Consider the following 14186-nt stretch of genomic DNA (forward strand, 5'->3'; position numbering starts at 1 on the left):
AAGTAATTTAATTATTTTTTTTTTAAAAGAGAGAGAAAAAAGAAGAAAAAAAACTGTGGATCAAATTATAGTGGCCACAGCACTGTTCCTTGAATGCTTATAGGGATTTCACTAAAGATATTCAAACATGTTACCACCCACCTCCACCTATAGGCCATGAGTTTGAATCTCAATAAGATTGTGGTAGGTACTGACTGCTGGCTTGTGGGTTTTCATCGGGTACTCTGGCTTTCCTCCATCATTATACATGGCATGTCCTTAAATGACTTGCATGGCTGCTTTGGAATAGGATGATAAATTAATCAATCAAAAAAAAAAGGAGGAGAAAAATAAATTGCAGTTAATATCGTCATGATTTTAAATAATGATGGCAATTTATACAGTGTGTATATTTTCCTTTATTTGTTGCCAAGTGACAAATGACCTTTAAAACTCCAAAACCTCTTCCTGTAAATAAACAAACTTTTTTCAGATCTGAAATTTTTGCACACCTTGCAGAAAATACCAATGATAGCTCTGCACACGAGATTGTTATGATTCTTTTTTTAAATTAGATTTCTCGTCAGCCTATGTAACGTACCTGATCGGCTTGAAGGCCTGTGAGGTGCGCTGTCAGTGTTTTTGTGTGTTCCATCATCGGCCTCGCGAGATAAGAGGATCTTTATCGATCTCCTTCTGCCTTTGAACATTTGGGATCAATTTGCTTAATGAGATTCTTGATTGATTGGGTTCGTGGTTGTGTAGACATAGAGGAAGCAGTTTTTCTATCATAGACAGACACAAGGCATCATTATTCTTTGTTGTGTATCTGTATATGGGAGGAATTTCCTGTCATTGTAGGTATTGAAACAGACAGGTGTTCTGTATACACAGGTTTACTATGTCACAAGTATGGTACTGGAGACTTGGAGTTATACACGTCCCTCTTCAGCAGTATCTTACTGCAGAAAAATAAACAATTATGCTTAAGTGACAATGAATTGGGAGATAATAAGGTGATAATAAGGTAAATGATATTGATGTTTTCTTAATTACAAGATTTGGCTTGAGATCTTATGAATCAGAAATTATCAAACAATGGGCTTGAGATCTTATGAATCAGAAATTGTCAAAGAATGGGCTTGAGATCTTATGAATCAGAAATTGTCAAAGAATGGGCTTGAGATCTTATGGATCAGAAATCGCCAAAAAAGTCATTACCTTGGCTTTTCTGTCAAGGTCACAGAAGGTGCATACTAGAGATACAGTAGTTACTATTGATTATCACGTGACCCAATTACATTGACCTTAGAATTTTCAAGGTCACAGAAACTGATATGTAAGCTAAATGTTTGCGACAACGGTATTTCCCCGTAAAAATGACATTTAACTCACGCCTATGGTAATTCAAGTTTAAATGATGTACCCCTCTCCCCCAAACATTTCATTTCTTAGAAATTTTATACAGTTCCAAAATTTATTAGTTAAACAATCGTAGATGAAATGCTTTTGAAATTGATCAGACTTGGGTTACTCCCCAAGAATTTGAACCTGTGAAGTCTGGTCCACGTTGATAAAGCTCCTGAACATACTAGAATAAAACATCTGAGACCCATTAGAAGTCAGATGAGTGGGGGTCGATTGTAGCTCCTCACTTATCTGCCATGTAGATGTGAACTAAGATAATGTACCTGTCTTTGTTATTCAACCAAGGGTATCCAACATTAGGCCTGATTCTGTCCCCGAACACTCCAGGTTTGGGCCTAGTGTAGGCAGATACTATCTCTATAAAGCTGTGTTAGGTAGAGGGAAAATTTATTGTGTGTAAAAACAGACTTAGATGTGTATCTAGGGATGTAATTGTTCCCAGTATTTTTTGCCTAATTCCTGTGATTTATGACCCATTCCCTAAATCTTGTCTGTCTAAATCTGGAAGGGAAGAGAAATCTGCCTAATCAGGAGAAATTCTCTACTTTTCATGACTTGAATCTTGTTTTCTGCAAAATTACTGTCTTTGCTACTTTATAACATGAAAATTTGATTATCTTTATGGTTGCCTTAAATATTTAGACACTCACTGTAGCAATTACATTACCTGTATGTTGTAGTTCTTTCAAAATCGTGGAGGAAATCAACAAATTTTTCCTTTATTGAAAATTTCTAGTTTTTCCTATTGGAAAATAACAGATCATTTCAGAAATTCTGCCTTTATATATAAATAGAGAGTTCAAAAGAAAAATTCTGGTGAGCCATTTTGCTTAAAGTGATAAAGAATTGAATTAACGTTCTGTATTTTGACTTGGGTACAGAAAATGTATGAGAAGAAAATATTGAAATAGTCTCAAGTTCCTGGTTAAAGTTCTCTCCGAAATATTTTAAATGTCTGTTAAGTTTGAAGTATCAATGTACCGAACTCTTGTACCAAGTGACACAGCATAACATGTTCGGTGTGATGTCAAATCACAAAAAAATTTCAAGGCTAAATATTGGAAAGTCCAACATGAAAAAGAAACATCTATGGAACAAATAAAGGGCACTTTTCCTGTGTTTATGTCTGAGGCAGCCTTTTAAAATTTGTAGCATTCTACAAGCTTTTCAAAAAACGGTATCCCCTTGTTTGTGTTATCAGAGTCGAAGATCGTAAAATTCTAACGATAAAACGACCTAGACCACAGGGAAGATCTCCTCAGCCTTGTAATTATGTCACGATTCAAAACAAAATCTGAAGTTTTAAAACCCAATAATCAGGATTATCAGTAACCTATAGGGCGTTGAAGTGAAAAAGCTTCGCACTACACTCATGTTAGGAGCGTACTCAAGTCTCCTATTGATCACAACACAAGTACCCAAATATTTACACTGCCAGATAAAAGTCGGGTATATATCGGCAGTGCGAGAATTCCTTTCATCCCTCGACTGTGAACTGGGTGTCATTGTCGAGTGTAATGTTCAGTTATTACGCATCATTGTTAGTGGTTACAATGTTCAGGGAAGCAGTTCGATCACAAAAACTACCTGTAATCGCTTCAACAGTATTATTGTATGCTTTATGTCACTGGAAACCTTTATGGGAAAAATTTCATTGCTTTTTCTCTGAAATAAAAAAAGCCCACTCTAATTACAAAGATGATTGAAGTGTCTGAATATTAAAATTATTTTTTTCATTATATTCAAAGAATGAATGTAAAGTTTTATACCGCTGACATTTTTGTTGGGCCATTTAAAACTCTTTCAGAACTCATTAAATAAAACATCAAGGATTAGTTGTTAGTATTGAAAGGGTTTATTTCTTTTATTACATGTTTTTATTTTCATAGCATAGACATGATGCTGTCAGAACCTTCCTAATTATCAGTCCCATATAATACTCTTTCCATTCTTTTGATTTAGATTTAAGTCGTTAACCCCTGAAGACATATTAAGTCTCTCTTAAATCAAAGACAAGACCAGTCCATTATGAAATTTCAGGGGTGTATGTGTGAAGATGGATCATGATGACAAGGAAGGTTTTTTTTCCTGAAGGTTTTGTGGAGTTCTATCTCTAAATTACTCTCACACTGATGTTAATTCTTGAGAATATTCAAGGACGGAGGATTTGTGAACATGTGATTCCATATGACAGTCAGGCGAGGTGCTGCTCTGAAATCTTCATAGATATAATTGATTGACTTGAAACCTTTCATTACTGTAACACTTAATGATAGGGATTGAGGAAAACCTGAGAGATGTTTGATTAAATCAATTCTTCTCCCTTATTTACTACCAAATTAAAGCTGTGATATAAGAACTGATCAGTTGAGTTGGCGGTCACATGGTACTCGCCTGCTATGGACCCTAAAGGATATTTGATCTCATCATCTCACTTATATGATATTTCATAAAGCCTGTTATTCACCTATGTGACCAACTTTGCAATTTCTGGGTTTTCTCAGCATTTATGTCTTGACTTTCAAACAAGGGCAGAAACTTAGGCGATATAATATTGTGAAGAAATTTGAAAGGCTTACGATATGATGACCAGATCTATCTTACCATTCAAACAAAGGGAGATAATGAATTCAGACTTATCCTAACTTTCAAACTAAGGGGAGATGATCTTGAAGTTAAATCTGAGTAACTTTTAGCAAGACTAAACAAATTCAAGTAAGGGGAGATAATCTTTAAAAAAAAATCTTCAGGGTCCACAATGTTGTATTGAACTAGTTTAATCCTTATTTACATACTAAGGGAGACAATTTTAAAAAGAGAAATTTTTAAACTAAGGTGGGATATTGATAATCGCGATAAGAAGGGTCCATATTCAGTTGAGGGCCAGACAATGTTTTAGTAAAATAGACAAATTCTAATTTACAAACTAAGGGGAGATACACAGACATATTTCCAGGTTGTTTTAGTGTTTTGTGTGAGGATGTGCTGGCTTGAGGTGTTACTACCATTTTCTGATTTATTGTTGTTGGCTGTGTATCAGAGGGACAGACTGCTACCTTACCACCCTGCCCTTTTGATGTGGGTGTACAGCTACAGACTGCTTTCATTGAGAGTCTATCACTACCACCATTGAGCGGCTCATTGCTTCAGCTGCTAAAGCTATTAAGGCTGCCAACTGGGCTCTGATGGAGAAACTAGGTCCACGTGTTGGAAACACCCTGTAAAATCAAATTGTCTGGTGTTAGGTGGAGGGCCAGGATTATTTATATATAGATTGGTATAATATCTAAAAATAAAGTCTGTATTAACATGTTTGTTTACTTGTTCGTTTCATAAACATTTTCCCATTCATGGAACATTTTGCGTGATATAACATGAAATTTCTGGATTTAATTTTAATGAATTTAATTTTTAAAGTCAAAATCAGGTTTTAACAGCATTTCTATTTTTCCATTCTTGGACAAAATTCATGATGTAACATGAAGTTGTTGGATTTGAATTATTCAATTTCGATGAATTTAATTTTGAAAATTTAAAAACATTAAATGATCTGCATTTATATCTGGGAAACGTTTTAATCATTCTTTATCCATGTAACTTAAGAATTATCTCAGGATTATTTGAATTCTTTTTAAGAAAAAATATACGTTCTATGTAATATTGTGATTGAATCTTTGTCCTATGATGACTGAGTGGTTAAGATGTCCCGACATATTATCACAAGCCCTCCACTGTGGGTCAGGAGTTTGAATCCCATGTGAGGGAATTTCCAGGTACTGAATGTTGGTTGATGGTTTTTCTCCTGGGACTCCTGCTTTCCTCCACCTTTCATCCTGATGTGTCCTTAAATAACCCAGGCTGTTAATAGAATGCTAATTAACCTTACCAAACTGTCCTATATGTTAAAGTAGGAGACTTGACATTAAAATCTAGTACTAGTCTAGTCTTTGTACTTGGGTAGTTGTAAGAGGATTGTGGTGGAGGCTGAGATGTCACCTATGTGTCTATATAATTAGATAGAAATCTGACCACAGATCTAGTGACATCTCCTGACTGCTAGGCTTATAGATGTCAAAGGATCAACTCACAGGTTCTCTCATGATTTGAGTACTCTATGTGTGATTTCATACTCTGACTTTTAAAATGGGGGGGGTGGGGGGAGAAATGTTACCAGTGCATATTATCAATTCAGATACACAATAAAGTGTTGACTGATTCAGGCATTTTACCAGTAACTTCCATCTCTGAATCACAGCTTCATAACCTATGTGAGCACTTACAAAGTAGTGACTGTAGATCGTTGGTGGTTTTTGCTCAGGGTACTCTGGCTTTCCTCCACCTCCAAAACCTGGAAAACCATTAAATGACCCTGGCTGTTAAAATGATATAAACAAATAAATACCAAACTAAACCAATATTAACATCATTCTGTGTGGTTTTTCTTTTGTTTTGTTTTTTATTTCCATTTCATCAAATTATATTGACATAAATGATAGTAATAATCAACAATATTGAATAACATATGCTTACTCTAAACATATTCTCTCTTTTGTTATATTTTCAGGTGAAAGAAATCCTCAACTTTGCCCTTTTGACTGAAAGGAGGCAGGTTTATCCTCTTCGAGTTTACAGTGTAAAAGAAACGGATGAACTGACAGACATTTCTGAGGAAACTGCTTGTCATTCAGCTGAAGAGGATGTTCTCAAGGTAAGCAGACAGAGTTATCTGCTCTTTTGTTGAGTTATCTTCTCTTGTTTACAGGTATTTGATTAATGTAAAGTTATACGCCCTTGTTTAGAGTTATCCACTATTTTGTTGAGTTATCTTCTCTTGTGTTGAGTTATCTACTCTTGTGTAGCCTTATCTACTCTCGTGAAGAATTATCTACTCTCGTGAAGAGTTATCTGCTTTTGTGAAGAATTATCTACTGTTGTGTAGATTTATCTTCCCTTGTTTAAAGGTATTTGATTTATGTAGAATTATATGCCCTCGTTTAGAGTTATCTGCTCTTATGTTGAGTTTAAACTACTCTTGTGTTGAGTTATCTACTCTTGTGAAGAGTTATCTGCTCTTGTGTTTAGTTATTTGCTCTTGTGAAGAATTATCTGCTCTTGTGTTGGGTTTCTACTCTTGTGAAGAGTTATCTACTCGTGTGAAGAGTTATCTGCTCTTGTGAAGAGTTATCAACTCTTGTGAAGAGTTATCTACTCTCGTGAAGAGTTATCTGCTCTTGTGAAGTTATCTGCTCTTGTGAAGAGTTATCTACTCTTGTGTAGAGTTACCTACTCTTGTGAAGGGTTATCTGTTCTTGTGAAGAGTTATCTGCTCTTGTGTAGAGTTATCTACTCTCGTGAAGAGTTATCTGCTCTAGCTTGCTTGTGTAGTTATTTACTCTTGTGAAGAATTATCTTCTCTTGTGTTGAGTAATCTACTCTTGTGTTGAGTTATCTTCTTTTGTAAAGAGTTATCTACTCGAGTGAAGAATTATCTGCTCTTTGAAGAGTTAGCTGCTCTTGTGTAGAGTTATCTGTTCTTGTAAAGAGTTATCTACTCTTTTGTAGAGTTATTTGCTCTTATGAATAGATATTCACTGTTCTTTTGAATGTAAATAAAAAAATTTGGTAATCTCAAAGAAGGCAGGACCAGGGAGATATTCATTGTTTAAGGAAAATAGGGAAAATTTCCAATCAACCAGTTTCTGAACATGAGTGAATCACTTTACAGATCTATCAAGATCTCCATATGTTCGTTGTGATACTTACATAATTAAATTTTTGAGTCATTTTAAAGGCAATTTCTCAAAACAAAATTCCAAATCTTGATACATATTCACTAGTTATATGCTACAGCACAATGAATTTTCAGAATTTTTACGGGACATGACCAAACTTTTTCACTCAACTGTCTAAAAGCTCTATCAACATTAGCTTGGCTTACATCCTTTGCAGACAAAGTTAAAGCTATCTGATGGAGTTGGGGGAAAAAGTAAAATAAACAAGTATTATGTGGATCTATACAGAGTTTTAATAGCTCTGAGAGCAGAGCGCCTGAACAAACAGCCCAGCTGCTGTGGAACGGCAACATATATAAAAACACTTGTTTGATATTGATGAAAAGATAAAAGATTCCGTCCCGGTAAGTCCTTGGTCTGCTGTGCTCCTCTGTAATTTGTTCCTCAAACATAACAATGATGACAGGCAGGTTGAACCTGTTCTACCCATATTCTATATTAGACCAGCCAGCATGAATCAGTGGATCGATCCTTTTCATATCTAAAGGTATGAAAGATTCAAGGGCGGGCTACTGTTAAGGTAACCCTGTGATCCTCTCTTACTTTAATTCACCAGGAAACTGTCGATGTCATCTCCGGAAGAAGACGCTGGTTGTTTCTGCCATTAGGGGCTTTGGAGTGTTCACTGTTGGTCACATGCTTTTTGATGTGACTACGTTGTATAAATGTGTAATTGAAATGTTGTTCTCCGTGATAAAATGCAGGCTTAAATTTCACTTGATGATCAAAAGAAAGAGATAAAAATGACTTGGCAAAAAAATGCACATTCCTTAAAAGTTGATAATTAAGGACATCACAGTGAACAAATAACAATTTTTATATTATACACATGCAAAAAAAAATTGTTATTCATGTGTCAAGCAACACTTGCATCCTTTGGATCTAACCTGTCTGTTGTAATTTGTTTTGTTATGTAGAACAACACTTTAATTCTCCTTGTTTTTCTCCTTACACTGCAACTTCATTTACCCCGCTCCCTATATACCTGGTGTATCCTTTAACAAAACTGTAGCTGTTAAACATAAATAAACAAAAAATGTGTTTGATTAATTAACGTCCTATTAAAAAACAGGGTCATGTAATGAAGGCCTCTCCCATGTATGCGGTGTTGCGTGTATGAAGTGCAAGGTGCGTGTTTTGGGAAGCTACGGTGTCTTTTTAGGTCATCTAACCCGAAGGATCAGGATGACCTGTAGTTGTCATGTTTCGTCCGTCGTCGTCTACCGTGCGTTAACTTTTCACATTTTGAACTTCTTCTCAAGTTCTACCAGTGCGATTTAGCTGAAACTTGCATGAAATGATCCTGCCATGGTCCCGACAATTGTTGTTATTTTTCGGGTCGAAAAATGGCCACCACATTCGCCATCTTGAAAACACATTTTGAACTTCTTCTCAAGTTCTACCAATGGGATTTAGCAGAAACTTGCATGAAATGATACTGACATGGTCCTGACAAAGTATTGTTATTTTCAGGTCGATCCGAAATCCAAAATGGCCGCCACAGCCGCCATCTTGAAAACATATTTTGAACTTCTTCTCAAGTTCTACTGGTGCAATATGGCTGAAACTTACATGAAATGATCCTGACATTGTCCTGTCCCGATAAGTGTTCTTATTTTTCGGGTCAATCCGAAATCCAAGATGGCTGCTACAGCCGCCATCTTGAAAATATATTTTGAACTTCTTCTCAAGTTCTACTGGTGCAATTTGGCTGAAACATGCATGAAATGATCCTGACATTGTCCCGATAAAGTATTGTTATTTTTCGGGTCAATTCGAAATCCAAGATGGCCACCACAGCCACCATCTTGATAACACATTTGAACTTCTTCTTAAGTTCTACCGGTGCGATTTGGCTGCAACTTGCATGAAATGATCCTGATATGGTCCCGACAAAGTGTTGTTATTTTTCGGGTCGATTCAAAATCCGAGATGGCCGCCATAGCTGCCATCTTGAAAACACATTTGAACTCCTTCTCAAGTTCTACTGGTGCGATTTGGCTGAAACTTGCATGAAATGATCCTGACATGGTCCAGACAAAGTGTTGTTACATCTCTGGTTGATCCCAAAGGGAAGATAGCTACCATGACACTATATCTAATTAATTTCCTATATGATTATTGATAAGGAAGTCAGATGACCGTTAAGGCCCTTGGGCCTCTTGTTGTATAGTGGATCACTGAAGTATGCCGCCGAAGACACCAAGTAATACACCCCACCCGGTCACATTATACTGACAATGGGCCAATCTCATTATAATGAGCACTAAGCAGGAGCAGAAACTACCAAAAACAAGAGGCCCAAAGGGCCTTAACGGTCATCTGACTACCTTGGCAATAGTAAAATTAATTATATATGGTGTCAGGACCATGTCAGGATCATTTTCAATTTCTTTCAACAAATTTTATTTCAAACAAGAGGCCCAAGGGCCTTAACATATAGGAAATTAATTAGATATAGTGTCATGGTAGCCATCTTCGATTTGTGATCAACCAGAGATGTAACAATACTTTGTCGGGACCATGTCAGGATCATTTCATGCAAGTTTCAGCCAAATCGCACCGGTAGAACTTGATAAGAAGTTCAAAATGTGTTTTCAAGATGGCCGCTGTGGCAGCCATCTTGGATTTCAGATCAACCCGAAAAATAACAACACTTTATCAGGACCAAGTGAGGATCATTTCATGCAAGTTTCAACCAAATCGCACCGGTAAAACTTGATAAGAAGTTCGAAATATGTTTTCAAGATGGCGGCTGTGGCGGCCATCTTGGATTTCGGATCAACCTAAAAAATAACAACACTTTGTCAGGACCATGTCAGGATCATTTCATGCAAGTTTCAGTCTAATCGCACCGGTAGAACTTGAGAAGAAGTTCAAAATGTGTTTTCAAGATGGCGGCTGTGGCAGCCATCTTGGGTTTCGGATCAACCCAAAAAAATAACAACACTTTGTCAGGACCATGTTAGGATCATTTCATGCAAGTTTCAGTCAAATCGCACCGGTAGAACTTGAGAAGAAGTTCAAAATGTGTTTTCAAGATGGCGGCTCTGGCGGCCATCTTGGATTTCGGATCGACCCGAAAAATAACAACACTTTGTCGGGACCATGTCAGGATCATTTCATGAAAGTTTCAGCCAAATCGCACCGGTAGAACTTGAGAAGAAGTTCAAAATGTGTTTTCAAGATGGCGGCTGTGGCGGCCATCTTGGATATCGGATCGACCCGAAAAATAACAACACTTTGTCGGGACCATGTCAGGATCATTTCATGCAAGTTTCAGCCCAATCGCACTGGTAGAACTTGAGAAGAAGTTCAAAATGTGTTTTCAAGATGGCGGCTGTGGCGGCCATCTTGGATTTCGGATTGACCCGAAAAATAACAACACTTTGTCGGGACCATGTCAGGATCATTTCATGCAAGTTTCAGCCCAATCGCACCGGTAGAACTTGAGAAGAAGTTCAAAATGTGTTTTCAAGATGGCGGCTGTGGCGGCCATCTTGGATTTCGGATCGACCCGAAAAATAACAACACTTTGTCGGGACCATGTCAGGATCATTTCATGCAAGTTTCAGTCAAATCGCACCGGTAGAACTTGAGAAGAAGTTCAAAATGTGTTTTCAAGATGGCGGCTGTGGCAGCCATCTTGGATTTCGGATTGACCCGAAAAATAACAACACTTTGTCGGGACCATGTCAGGATCATTTCATGCAAGTTTCAGCCAAATTGCACCGGTAGAACTTGAGAAGAAGTTCAAAATGTGAAAAGTTAACGCACGGCGGACGGCGCACGGCGGACGGCGCACGGCGGACGACGACGGACGAAACATGATGACTATAGGTCATCCTGACCCTTCGGGTCAGATGACCTAAAAACCAAACAGATTTAATAAGCACTTTCTCAAGTCCAATGATAATCACCCTCAATATATCAACATCGACTTACTTAATGTAATTTCTGGATAAAATCACAAGGTTACATGTGAGGGAAATATCAAAACACATTGGTATGGTTGTTAATTAAGCTGTGATAGAATTACATCATTTATGGTGTTTTTGCAGAGCTGCAAATCTTTGCCTTTCAACATAATGTCATTTCTGCACTTGAAAGGGATTTAGTTATGAAATTTATTTTTAAAATTGTAAGCAATGATCCTTCTTCAAGTGATTTATTGGGCCTTGGTGCTGAGAACATGAAACTTTCAGAAGCATGCATGTCAACATTGTTTTCTCATTTTGATTTTGAGATGATCAGATAATGGGGCGATTCCATAGAAAACAGCCTTGAATTTTTCCATTGATGAAAATGCAGTTGCCAATGAATAGTTTTTCAGGCATGGCTTCTTGATAATATTTAGACACGTTGAAAAATTGAATCATAATTGCATAAAAAAATAAAATAGAATGTCCAATACCGCTTTTCTCCTCCCAGTTTTCTGGCCTAGAGATGTTTCTGTAAATCAGGGTGTATTTGTGACACCAGAACTTGTGATTTCTGATTTCCTCAAAGAAATTTGTGAAAACTGTTTTTCTTTATGAACTTTTACATGAATGTGATTCTGTACTGTAAATAAACTTATTTTCACAGCGACCTTATTTCACATTTTTACGTTTAAAGAACTTTTCATAATAACGTTATCTCGCAATATAGACTTTCGTGGTTATGTTTTATTGTATTTGAAACATTTTCAGGGTGATTTATTTTCGGAATTTCCTATTGCCCAAGAAATTTAACCTCACACACATAAGTTGTTATACAATCTATGTACTGCATTTTTTTATGTTTAAACAATGTGATGTGTGTCTTCACTGATTGAGATGTCACGTTGGGTGATGTATGTGACAAGAGACATATTGATAGAGAGATTACTCTCCAACCACACTCTCTCATGGTGTATACTTAGATCAATAGACAACTGTTAGGAGCTGAATATTTCATCACCACTCTTACGTACCGGTACTCTATCCTTATTTCAGGATAAACATGTGAGAAGTTTTGTTGTTTAGATCAGTGTTAGCTTGGTTTTTGTGTAGCCTGCAACACAAAGGCAACATATAGGTATCACTATATCAGTGTCATCTGGGAAAAGATTTCCATGTGATAACTTTGAGTATTCATTATCGGATTTCAACCAAATTTAGTATATTAATTGCTTTATATCAATGAGATCTTGGATGGGTTCGATACTGGTAAAAAACCGTCAATATTTGCAAGAGTTACGGGACTTTAAAATCGTCAAATCCAATAAATTCATGGTTTCCGTTCGACAGCTTTAATATTTATTATCCGATTTAACCAAATTTTGTATATTGCTTTATACTGGCCAAACTTCGTCAAAATTTAAAAAAAAAAGGCCCAGATATGTAATTGATAACTTCACCTAACTGTTACGATATATTTTTTTCATCTGTAAATCGTTTGAAATAGGTTTCTATCTAAAGGCCACAATTATCTGTTACTGAAATTGACATTGTATACTGTTTGATAAAGATACACAATCAACAAAATATGTATAAAATTCTTTATTTTCCTTTTTCTTTTTTCGGTGTGTTGATCCCTCTAACTACCTTCGATTTCAAAGGAAATATGTGTGAATTTTACATCATCCCTTTAAGACTGATCACCAGGCCTTAGATGATGAAAAGTTCTTAATACTGTACTAGATTATCTCACCCTAGTTTGAAATTTAAAGGATACAGAATAAGGCCTTGTCGCAAGCCAAATTTTTGTGATGTTTTTAATATTCTGGAGTTCGTCTACACCATCCACATTTCTCCCCATCCACCCAAACAAACAAACAAACAAAAATATAAAAGGTGAATAAATGGTATATTTTTCTGAATTTTGTTCTTTGATCAATGGTACAACAAGCCAATGTTTTATTTACAATATTTGTTTCTATACGACAATTTAGTTGATAAGGTGAGAATTTTTTTACTCCGTTTATTGGTGTGTGAAAACCAAAACAACTATAAAATGTTATTGGATGTGCAGCATTAAATACTTTGTACTTTACCAATTTAGTACCGTCATAATTCCTGATGACTTAAGTTACTCAATCAGGGTTCACTGACGTTAATTACTTGATCAATGTGTACCAAAGTGTTTGAATTTGAAGAAATTATGTAAAGGCATTTAACGTATTCACCCCTGAAGACTCATTTGAAATCTCCCATAACTAAAGCTGGAACATTTCATTATAAGGTTTCAGGGGTGAATGAGTTTAAGGAAACTTTTGAAACGCAGATTTATGCTCATGATTAAGTGAATAAAGATGTTTTTGTTGTTAAAGAGTTGATAAAAAAACTAGTAAAAATGTATATACCGGTAGACATGCTTAATGTTTCAGTTCATTTCTCTAAATCATTAACAAGAAGAAATAACTCGGCAAACATTGCACTTAAATGCTTACGATAGATTACTTCATTAAAATTCTATCAAAGATACCCTTCAATAGCTTTTACAGAAATAAAAAAACAATGAAGTTGAGATATTTAAGTTTTTATCTTTCTGTAATAAAAATAGGTTTAATTAAATTGACTTTATTTTTTTGCTATATATGAAATGGAATGGGAGGGGGGGTACATCGGGTAAGTGTAGTAGATGTTAGATGGTAGGCTGTTTCATGTGGGATTTCGTGGTGTCCTCTCTGAAGGTGAAGCTGTACTTTATTACTGTGGCGTTAGTACGATCACGACAGCAGAAATATTGCTGATGCTGTAAAAATCAATATCCCCAGCATGTCAAGGATGTTCGTGTCGAGAGCCTGATAGCTAAACCGACTAGAAATAGTCGTTCCTTGATACAATCGTATAGAATCGGCTTAGATAAAAAAAATTCTCTAATTGATCTGGACCTGAGAATAGAATAACAAAATTGCTTTCGTCAACACCTTTGAAATGCCATTGAAATAATCTGCCTCAGTGACCACCTCTATTTGAAGACCACTTGCTTAATAAGTCTTTTTTCTTGGGGTTCTAATTAGCA

General features: G+C 36.1%; 1 protein-coding gene across 1 annotated transcript in view; it reads left to right on the forward strand.

The window, feature by feature from the left end:
- LOC138331697 (transmembrane protein 132C-like) overlaps positions 1–14186 on the forward strand; it is a 79946-nt gene that overhangs the window by 54239 nt on the left and 11521 nt on the right. The window contains exon 5 of the mRNA XM_069279438.1: positions 5972–6115. Within this exon, the coding sequence (XP_069135539.1) occupies positions 5972–6115 (144 nt within the window). The remainder of the gene's footprint in view (positions 1–5971; positions 6116–14186) is intronic.

This window comes from Argopecten irradians, chromosome 9 (assembly GCF_041381155.1).
Source record: "Argopecten irradians isolate NY chromosome 9, Ai_NY, whole genome shotgun sequence".
NCBI classification, from domain to species: Eukaryota; Metazoa; Mollusca; class Bivalvia; order Pectinida; family Pectinidae; genus Argopecten; species Argopecten irradians.